This window comes from Haemorhous mexicanus, chromosome 28, assembly GCF_027477595.1.
Source record: "Haemorhous mexicanus isolate bHaeMex1 chromosome 28, bHaeMex1.pri, whole genome shotgun sequence".
NCBI lineage: Eukaryota > Metazoa > Chordata > Aves > Passeriformes > Fringillidae > Haemorhous > Haemorhous mexicanus.
This window is the reverse complement of record NC_082368.1, coordinates 5,236,346-5,246,364: the sequence shown is the minus strand read 5'-3', so window position 1 is coordinate 5,246,364 and position 10,019 is coordinate 5,236,346. Positions and strand designations below refer to the sequence as shown.

The following is a 10,019-nucleotide window of genomic DNA, read 5'->3' as shown; positions in this document are numbered from 1 at the left end:
CCCGCGCGCGCGAGCCCCCTCCCCTTTAAAGGGGCGGTGCCTAAAGGGGGCGGAGCCTGTTCGGGCCTTAAAGGGGCCGCGGAGCGAGTGAGCGTGAGGCGGTGTCGGTAGGCACGTGAGCGTGCAAGGGCACACAGGTGTGTGAAGGAGCGTGCCAAGGCATACAGGTGTGTGAATGGGCGTGCAACAGCACGAGAATGTGAGCGTGCAGGGGCACACAGTTGTGTGAATGGGCGTGCAACAGTGTGTGAATGTGAGCGTGCCAGGGCACACAGGTGTTTGAATGGGCGTGCAACAGCACGGGAATGTGAGCTTGCAGGGGCGTACAGGTGTGTGAATGGGCGTGCAACAGTGTGTGAATGTGAGCGTGACAGGGCGCACAGGTGTGCGAATGAGCGTGCAACAGCTCAGCATGACTGTGAGCGTGCCAGGGCACACAGGTGTGTGACAGGTGACAGACCATGGTGCACACACACACACCTGCCACGGGCTGCTGTGCTGCCATGTACACGCGTGTGCACGCCCAGGAGCTCGGTGTGCGACCACTGCTGCACACAAGGGCTTGAACACGCACGTGGGGACACGCGTGTGCCACAGGCCAGGCGGGAAACGCTCCGCAGGGCACACGCGTGCTCTGAGTGCAGCTGCACGTCAGCCTGCCACACTCACGGAACACGGGGCACACGCAGACAGGCGTGTGCAGGACACACACGCACACACACACACGCCTGAGCCCTTGCCCACGCGCGCGTGTGGGTGTAGCAGGCCCAGGTTGGGGGGGGTCACTCAGCCTGTGCCGCGGGGACGTGCGGGGATGAATCACGTCGGGCCGAGGCCGCGCTGAGTCACCGGCGGCACCGCGGGGCCCGGCCGGGTGACGCGCGGGCACACGCGTGTGCCCATGTGACACGCGCGGGGAAAGCGGGTGCGTGGCCCTTTAAGGGGCGCGGCCGCGCTTCCTGCCCGCCGCCAGGGGGCGCTCGGTGCCGCAGGGGAAGTTCCGCCCCTTCCCCGGGGGACGCGGGTTCGAGTCCCGGCCCCGCCGCTTCCGCCTCCGGGGCCGGGCCGGGGGCGCGGCGGTGCTATGGTAACGGGGCCGGGGAGGACGGGGGCGGTTTTGGGGTCCCCCGGGGGCGATCTGGGGTCTCCACGGAGGGCTCCCACAAAGGGATCTCTGCGGGCCCCCGCGCGGTGAGGGGGGGCCGATCGGGGTCCCCTCGGCGCCGTGTGAGGCCCTTCCGGGGCCCCCGAGCGTCCCACGGCCGAGACCTCCGGGACCACCCAGGGCCCCCCAGCCTGTCGCGTCCCTCCCAGCCCCATTCTTCCCCTTTTCCCCACAGTCCTGCCACTTCCAGAAGCTTTTTGGGACCGACGGGGAGCTGGAGGACGAGGTGAGGGACCCCCGGTGGCCGGGGCCCCCCGAGGTGCGCTGTGCCCGCGCTGCCCGAGCTGCTGAGCCCGCGGCGGGAGGCTGGGGAAGGCACGGAGCCCTTTGCATCCCCGCTGTTTATTTCCCACAGGATTTCCTCTCCGCTGTGGAAGATGCAGAGAACCAGTTTGTGACTCCCGGGCATTCCTCCCCCAGCGTCGTCCCGGTTCTTCCCAGTGAAGCCCATCCCAGTAAAGCCCCCACCCTCCGGCCCCTCGCCGGGCAGGGCGAGCATCCCGTGGGATTCCAGGGACCCCCATCGCGGGGGGCAGCCCCCCAGGATGAGCTGGACAATGACCTTTTCCTGGCTGCCTGCAGGGAGCTGGAGGGTCCCGAGGTGCCCGTGGGGGCTGGCGCTGCCCCGGTGCCCCTTGGGCGCTGCAAGAAGCCGCCGTGGAAGTGCCCAGGGAAGGAGAACGCTCAGGAATGTGGGGTCCCCCAAAAGCTCAGGGTGGGAGAGGAGCTGGTTCCCAGCTCCGGGGGGCTGCAGGACAGGCAGGGCCCCCTCCCCAGTCCCAAACTGGCGCTGCGGCCCAGCACGGCCGGTGCCTGCGCCCCCAGACCCCCCCATTCCACGGGAGAGCCGGGAAGCTCCGGAGGCTCCATCCCTGCTCTGGGGGCTCCGTGCCTGAGGCCTGTCCAAGCACCCCTAGCAAGGAGCAGCCCCTCAGTGCCCTGGACCCCTCCAGCACAGAGCTGCCCCCAGCCCCGGCTGCCCCCCAAACCCTCCTCGGGTCCCCCCAGCTTCCCAAACCCCCCGGTGGCTCCAAACGCTCCTGGCCCCCCCAGCGCCCCCGTGGTCACCAACCACCTGGTGCAGCTGGTGACAGCGGCCAGCAAAGCCCCCGGGGGAACCCCCCGAGCCCCCCGGCGCAGGGAGAGCCGGCGCTTCCCGGGGCCCGCCGGGATCCTGCCCCAGCAGGTGGGTGGGCACAGGGGTGGGGGGAGACCGGGCAGGGATGAGGGTGGGGATGGGGACAGCGTGGGAATGGGGTGAGGATGGGATGGGGACAGCATGGGATCATGGTAAGGATGGGGATGGGGACAGGGTAAGGTTGGCATGGGGATGGCATGGGGATGGGGACAGGGTAAGGATGGCATGAGGATGGGGATGGGGACAGGGTAAGGATGGCATGGAGATGGGGATGGGGACAGGGTAAGGATGGCATGGGGATGGGGATGGAGATGGGGATGGGGATGGGGACAGGGTAAGGATGGCATGGGGATGGGGTCAGGAATGCTGTGGGCTGGGATAGGACGGGAATGGGAGTGGGATCTGGGCTGGGCTGGGATGGGAGCGACTGATGAAGCCAGACAGATCCCTGGACATCTCTCCCTGTCCCACAAGCACTCTGGGAAGCTGCTGGAGGAGATCCTGGTGTCTGCTCCCCAGACTCCTGCTCACGGGGCCGTGGCGAAGCCGCGGGCTCAGGTAACCCCCCCTCCCACCCCTGCTCGAGCAGACCCCGATTTTGGGAATCCCCCAGTGGGATGCTGGGTGGGGAGGGAGCCCCCAGGGCTCTGTGACCATGCATGTCCCTGACCCCAGGCACTGCCCAGCTCTCCGCTGCCCACCGAGGAGGATTTCGGGAAGGGGCCCTGGCTGGCCATGAAGACAGAGCTGGGGCTGGATGAGAGGGACCCCAGCTGCTTCCTCCACACCTACAGCGTGGTCATGGTGCTCCGCAAGGTGAGGGCGGCCCAGGATTCGGCTTCCTGCTCTTCCCTCTCCCCTCGGAGCTGCTTTTAGGGCTGGGAATCTCTGGGGAGGTGGCTGAGCTGACTGAGCACAGACATCCACATCCCCGTGGGTGACGAGGGCTGTGGAATCCTGGAATATCCCACACGGGAAGGGACCCACGGGGTTCAACTCCCAGCCCTGCCCAAGGTTACCCCAAAATCCCCGTTGTGCTGTGCAGGCAGCCCTGAAGCAGCTCCCAAAAAACAAAGTCCCCAGCATGGCTGTGATGATCAAGACCCTGACCAGGAGCAGTGCTGGTGCTGGCGCCGTGTTCCGGGACCCCACAGGTGAGGGGGGCAGTGCCTGTGCCCGGGGGTTACCTGTGCCCTGGGGGTACCTGTGCCCAGTGGTACCTGTGCCCTGGTGGTTCATGTGCCTGGTGGTACCTTTGGTACCTGTGCCCAGTGGTACCTGTGCCTGGTGGTACCTGTGCCCCCGTGGTTCCTGTGCCCAGTGGGGCTCCAGCCCGTCGCCCCCGGGGCTCAGGGATCCCGTGCTCATTCCCAGGGGAGATGCAGGGCACCGTGCACCGGCTGCTGCTGGAGCAGAGGCAGAGCGAGCTCCGGGCCGGCTCCGTGCTGCTCCTGAGGCAGGTGAGGAGAGCTGGGGGGCTCCTTCTCCCACCCCAGTGGGGTCTGATCCCAGGGGAGTGCGGGGTGGGGGATTGGGGTGGTGATACAGCACATCACCTGTCCCATTCCCAACCCCATCAAACCCTGGAACTGGGAATGTAAATATTAGAATAAGGGGATAAGAGGAACCTGTGCATATGGTACATCCCTGTTCCCATTCCATAGCACCCTGGAATATAAATAATAATAATAATAATAAATACAAAAAAAGGATCTCCCACAGTTTTGCGCCTCAGATTTTTCTCAACTCTTGCTAAAATGTCACCCTTCATCCTAAGATTTCCACAAACAGGGCACTGTAACTTGGGGGGTTTATCCAGGAGCTGGCTCTGCCCCCTCTGTCTGCCCTCTCTGCAGGTCGGGGTCTTCTCCCCCTCCCACCGCAACCACTACCTCAACGTGACCCCCACCAACCTCCTCCAGATCTTCCCACCTGAGCCCGAGGGCTGCTCCCCCCAGCAGGTGAGGGGGGGACACCACTGGTGGCCCTGGGGGGCTGCTGGGACCCCCAAGGGGGGTCTGGGCTATGGGGACCCCCAAGAGGAAGAGGGAGGGCTGGATAAATCCCCCAATCATTCATCCCCACTGGGTTTTGCAGGTCCCTGCCCAGGCTGAGCTGACCCCAGACCCCCCTGCCCAGCCCACCCGCGGTGTCCCTGTTCCTGAGGACTGGGGACAGTCGAGGACAAGTGGACACAGTGCAGAGCAGCGTCCTGGGGGCTTCCCCCTGTGCCCACCGAGCTCTGATCCCAGCTGGGAAGAGCCGGTGGGAGCTGATGGATGTGACATGGGTGAGTCAGACCCACTGTGGGAGGGGAGGGGAGGGGAGGAGAAGCTCTCTGTCCTGTGGAAAGCAGAGCCTGGTTCCCAACCTGAACAAAACTCACATCCTGCTGTGCCCTGCAGATGACCTGGACGGGCTCCTGGGAGAGCTGCCCGAGGATTTCTTCTCAGCCCCAGCTCAGGTTGACTGTGGCTGAGCCCAGCAGAGGGTGACGGTGCCGAGGAGCAGGTGACACACCTGCCACCCACCCACCTGCTTCTCCCTCTGCGTGTCCGTGGTGTTTGCTGTGGAGCTGAGAGCTGGGAAGGCCCGTGGGGGAAGTGGCCTCAGCACTGTCCCCCCTGCTTGGGGCACACGGGCCCCTCTCGCTCCCAAACCTGCATTAAAGGGCTGTTTTGTTTCTGCATCACCTGTGTCCTCGTGTGTCACCCTCTGTCCCTTCCCTGGGTGGGAGGAGCCATCCCCCCAGGGTCTCACAGCCCCACAAGCTCGGGGGGTCCCCAGATCCCTCCCCATGGGACGTCCCCACCTCGCACCCACCAACAGGTTCAACTGCCCTGCACCCCGTGACTCTGTTTACCACCAGGAGTTATTTATAGGGCGCCTGGCTCTGGGATTTGATTCCACATCCGTGTGTGGGGCACAGCCCTATTTATAACCCCCAGGAGCAGGCTCACTGTCCCCAGAGCCCCCCCTGCCCTCCGGGGCTCCCATGGCCCACGAGACGTTCGCCTTCAGCCCCTCGGCGCTGCGCTCGCTGCGGCTGCAGCGGGAGCTGCTGGAGCGGGACGATCGCCGCCGGGCGCTGGCCCGGGACTCGGCCGAGCGCCGCCTCCTGCCCGGGACCCCCCGCTTGCCCCCGAGCCCCCCTCGGCGGCGCCAGTTCTGCCGCGACCCCGCCGTGCACAACGCCCTCTACGCCGGGGACCTGCGCCGCGTCCAGAGCATCTTCAAGGACGAGGCCACCGCGAATCTGGTGTTGGAGACGGTCAGCGAGGAGCTGGTGTGGTCACCGGAGCAGGGTACGGGGCTGCGGGTCCTTCCTTTCTTCTCCCTTCCCTCCCGTTCCCCTGCAAAACAGGTGGGGGGCCGGAAAAGGGGTGCAGCTCCAGGTGGGCAGGGGGGAGCGGGGAGCCTGGGGCGGGGTGGGTGCCCCACGCAGGACAGCCCCACTCCGGCAGGGCTGTGGGTGGGTGGGTGCGGGTTAGGGGGGTCCAGCGGGGCATGGGCTCTCCGGCAGCCCCCGCTGACCCCCGCAGGGCTGTGGGTGCTGAGCCCCCGCCGGCAGCACACCTCCGCCCTGCGCATCGCCGCCGCCCGCGGCTACGAGGACTGCGCCCGGCACCTGCTGCTGCGGGGGGCGGCCGTGGACGCCGTGGTGGGGGGCCGGGCCCCCCTGCACGACAGCGCGGCCGCCCCCCACCCCAACTGCGCCCGCCTGCTCCTGGCCTTCGGCGCCGACCCCAACGTGCTGAGCTCCGACGGCTCGGCCCCGCTGCACCTCTGCACCGCGCCCCACAGCCTCAGGTACGGGGCTCACCTGCGGGGGGGGGGGTCCGGCTAGGGTGGGGCTCATCTGCATGAGAGGCCCCGCCCATGAAATCGTCACTCCTGCCCCATCCACGCAATCTGGGAGCCGGGGGTCTGTGGGGTGTGGTGTCCTGGGGGGGTCCCTGGGGTGTCCCTGGGGGTGTCCCATGGGTGGCAGGTTTCTCCAGGGTGTCCCTGGGGGTGTCCCTTGGTAGCCCGGCCTCTCCAGTATGTCCTGAGGATGCCCTCAGGGATGTCCCATGGGAAGCACATCTCCCTGGCATGTCCCGATCGTGTCCCATGGGTGCCACGTCTCTCTCCAAAGTGTCCCCTCACCCTTTCCACCCTTTCTCCAGGTGTGCGGAGCTGCTGCTGGCACACGGCGCGCAGGTGAACCTGGGCACTCGTGACCGGCAGGTGACAGCCCTGCACGTGGCAGCGCGCCAGGGGCTGGTGGCCCACGTGGAGCTGTACCTGCACCACGGAGCCGACCCCTCCCGGCGCACCCACCAGGGCGAGACCCCCCTGAACGCGGCGGCGGCGGCGGCCGAGCGCCCCGAGGACGCCGAGCGCTTCCTGCGCGTGGCCGAGCGGCTGCTGGCGGCCGGCGCCGAGCCCGGGGCCGCGGGGCGCAAGGGCCACACGCCGCTGCACAACGCCTGTGCCAACGGGCACCCCGCGCTGGCCCGGCTGCTGCTGCGCCACGGCGCCGACGCCACCGTCCCCAACAGCGCCGGGGACACCCCCATGGACTGCGCCCTGCGCGCCGTGCGCGAGTACCGCCAGCAGCGACCCGAGGAGACCCTGACCCTCCTGCTGGACCACGGCGCCCTCCCCGCGCACCCCAAGGTGGGGCATGGGGGTGACGGGGGGCACGGGGAGGGGGAGGTGGCGGGGTCACGCCCCGGTGACACGGCTCTGCTGGCAGATGCTCAGGCTGTGCTGCCAGCACCCGCCGGCGCTGGAGGTGATGCTCAACGCCTACGACCGCGTGCCCCCCGCAGACGGCTGGGTGGAGGCTGTGCCCCCCGAGCTCTGGGAGGTAACGGGGTGTCCTGGGGTGTCCCCGTGTCCCCAGCCCAGCCCACTGAGCCCCCGTCCCCCACGCAGGAGCACCAGGAGTTCTATGCCTCGGCCGTGCGCATGGCGGGACGGCCGCGGCGGCTGCAGCACCTGGCACGTGTGGCCATCCGGCGTCACCTGGGCGCCCGCTGCCGCGCCGCTGTCCCCAGGCTGGCACTGCCACCCCCACTGCGCCGCTACCTCCAGCTGCCCATCGAGGGTCTCATCTCCTGAGGGCACTCCGTGTGTCCCCACTGGTGTCCCCTCCATGTCCCCCACCGGTGTCCCCTTGCTGTGTCCCCCACCCGTGCCCTGGTGTCAATAAAGGACAAGGCAGAGGTGTCCCTTGAGGCGTCTTTGTCCCTGTGGGACCAGGGTGGGCAATGGCAGCTGCTCTGGGGACAGGGGACTGTGGGGACAGGGGATGACGGGGGACAGAGCCAGTGGGTCACAGGTGGCAGGGAGGGGACAGACGGGCCCTGGCGGATGTGGGGACCATGGAGGGGGTGACAACGCGGCCGGGGGGGGTCCGGTCCTGGTCAGGTCCCGTGAGGGGGGGGTTCAGCCCGGGGGTTGTTCCCACGGTGCTCCCGAGGCCCCGCCCCGCCGTGACTCCGCCCCGGAAGACCCCGCCTCCCGTCACAGCCCCGCCCATTTGCAGCCCCGCCCACTTTGGGGGCGTACAATTCGCACCGCCCCTATTGGCCACGCCTGGTGGGCGCGGCCGTGACGTAAGGCCCGCGCGCCCACCGCCCCCTCCCGCCCCCTGGCGGCGGCGCGCTGTGACGTGGCGCTTCCGGCGCGGGCGGCGGCGGCGGGAGGCGGTGAGTGGGGGGGGGGGGGCACCGGGACCCCCGGGATGGCGGGGACACCCCGGGACCGCGGGGCTGACAGGGACACACCGGCATCCCCCGGGGCTGGTAGGGACCCCCGGGATACACGGGGACCGGTAGCGACACACCGGGACCCTCGGAGACGGCCAGGGACTTCCCCGGTTCCTCCCGCCCCGCCGTGCCCGGGCCCCGCTGACCGCATCGCTCTGCTCCGTCCAGGTCGGGGATGGCCTGACCCTGCCCCGCTTGGCACCGAGGGGCTGCGGGACCCTCCGGGACCCCCGGGACCCTCCGCCGGGCCCGGTGAGGTGAGAGCAGCGCTGCCGGTTCGGTGTCTCGGGAGCGAGGAGGAAAACCCGCAGCGAGGAGCTCCCGTCCCTGCGGTCTCCGGGCACCGGGAGCAGCCCCGGGGTCTGTTCTGAGCCCAAAGGCGGTACCGGGGCCGCCCCGGGGGTCCCCGCTGCCGCCGCACAGCTCGGTTACACCGGGCACCGCGAGGTCCAGCCGGGAGTCGCGGAGATGGAGCCCCCGGCCGCCCCGCTCATCCCGGGGGTGGGGGACGAGGTGACGCTGGTGGCCGGGGTGGCCGTGCTGGCGCTGGCGCTGGTGCTGGCCTGGCTGTCCACGTACGTGGCCGAGGGCAGCAGCCAGCTCCTGGGCACCGGGGACGCGGCCGTCATCCGCCTCGGGCCCCTCCCGCCCTACGCGGGGCCCGCGGGAGCGGCCGAGGCCCCGGAGCCCCCCGGGAGCCCCGAAAGCGCGGAGGAGAAAGCGGAGGAGGAAGGGGGGGCGGCGGCGCGGGGGGACAGCGGGAGCCCCCCCGATGCCGGCCTGGACGTGCGGAGCTTGGCCCGGGACCCCACCGAGCCCGGTGCCCCCGGGGCGGGGGACGCGTGCTCCGGCCTCATCAAGATCCGCCTCAAGTTCCTCAACGACACCGAGGAGGTGGCGGTGGCCCGGCCCGAGGACACCGTGGGGATTCTCAAGAGGTGAGGCCCGGGTGCGCAGCCCCCCCGCTGCAAACATCCCCCTCCCACGGACCGGGGGAGAGCTTCTGTCCCTCCCGCTGTGCCGAAAATACCCGGGGCTGTGTGGCTTAGTTTGAAAGAGGCGGCGGTGGCTCCGTGGCAGTGCCACCGCTGTCCCCTCCCCGTTGAACAGTGGGGGGGGGGTCCCACCCCGGGGGGGTCCCTGAGCCAGTCTCTGCCGCCTCCAACCCCTCCCCTTGTCCCGCAGCAAATACTTCCCGGGCCAGGAGAGCCAGATGAAGCTCATCTACCGCGGGCAGCTGCTGCAGGACCAGGCGCGGACGCTGCGCTCGCTCCGCATCACCGACAACTGTGTCATCCACTGCCACCGCTCCCGGGAGGGCAGCGCGGCCACCCCCGCCCTGCCCGAGCCCGGCCCCGCCGGCCCCGCGGCCCCGGGGCTGCCCCTGGGCGGGGGGACCCTCATGGTCCCCACGGTGATGGTGGTGCTGGCGCTGGGCTGGTATTTCCGCATCAACTACCGGCAGCTCTTCACGGCCCCGGCCACCGTGTCCCTGATCGGTGTCACCGTCCTGGTCACCTTCCTGGCCTTCGGGGTGTACGGACAGGCGGGATGAGGGGGAAGGAGCCGGGGAGGCACCGCGGTGTCCCTGTCCCCGCACTGTGACCGGAGCCAGCACGGTGGCAGCTCAGCTCCTACCTCCCAGCCTTGCTGTCGGACTTTACCCCCCAAAAAGGGGCTGTGCCCCCCCCTCAAACCCCACTGCCCCTGCCCAGCCCCAGCTCCGGGGAGTGGGACAGCACTGGAACGGGCCGTGGCTTCTTCCCAAGGACTTTTTAATGCAAATAAAGGGTGTCAAGTCACCCCAGTGCTTGCCTTCCTGCCCTGGGGCTGCTCTCTCCTATCCACCCACACCGCTGGGGGGGGTCATAAAACAAATCCGGCCCCACCCGTGGTGAATGGAGTGGGGGGAGATGGATGGGGGGGAAGGGGGGGTAAAGGCCCTGTTTAATTAACG

At 69.0% G+C, this 10,019-nt stretch overlaps 3 protein-coding genes across 4 annotated transcripts; all 3 read left to right on the top strand.

The window, feature by feature from the left end:
• The first annotated feature begins 961 nt into the window (after window positions 1-961).
• On the top strand, window positions 962-4,992 carry HROB (homologous recombination factor with OB-fold). Its single transcript, XM_059869191.1, has 10 exons — window positions 962-1,087; window positions 1,341-1,391; window positions 1,521-2,351; window positions 2,778-2,861; window positions 2,979-3,119; window positions 3,349-3,457; window positions 3,678-3,763; window positions 4,160-4,264; window positions 4,401-4,593; window positions 4,709-4,992. Exons 1-10 carry the CDS (start codon window positions 1,085-1,087, stop codon window positions 4,780-4,782), a joined length of 1,677 nt encoding a protein of 558 aa, XP_059725174.1. The 5' UTR covers window positions 962-1,084; the 3' UTR covers window positions 4,783-4,992.
• Window positions 4,993-5,121: 129 nt separating this feature from the next.
• On the top strand, window positions 5,122-7,522 carry ASB16 (ankyrin repeat and SOCS box containing 16). 2 transcript variants are annotated; one of them, XM_059869194.1, is made up of 5 exons: window positions 5,122-5,608; window positions 5,846-6,113; window positions 6,473-6,965; window positions 7,045-7,158; window positions 7,227-7,522. In XM_059869194.1, the coding sequence occupies exons 1-5, from the start codon at window positions 5,299-5,301 to the stop codon at window positions 7,410-7,412; spliced, it is 1,371 nt and encodes a 456-aa protein (XP_059725177.1). In that variant the 5' UTR covers window positions 5,122-5,298; the 3' UTR covers window positions 7,413-7,522. The 2 variants fall into 2 exon arrangements, with proteins under 2 accessions (XP_059725177.1, XP_059725176.1); XM_059869193.1 differs by having other exon boundaries at window positions 7,045-7,522.
• A 967-nt stretch (window positions 7,523-8,489) lies between these two features.
• Window positions 8,490-9,864, top strand: TMUB2 (transmembrane and ubiquitin like domain containing 2). Its single transcript, XM_059869199.1, has 2 exons — window positions 8,490-9,000; window positions 9,248-9,864. Exons 1-2 carry the CDS (start codon window positions 8,531-8,533, stop codon window positions 9,615-9,617), a joined length of 840 nt encoding a protein of 279 aa, XP_059725182.1. The 5' UTR covers window positions 8,490-8,530; the 3' UTR covers window positions 9,618-9,864.
• Window positions 9,865-10,019: the final 155 nt, after the last annotated feature.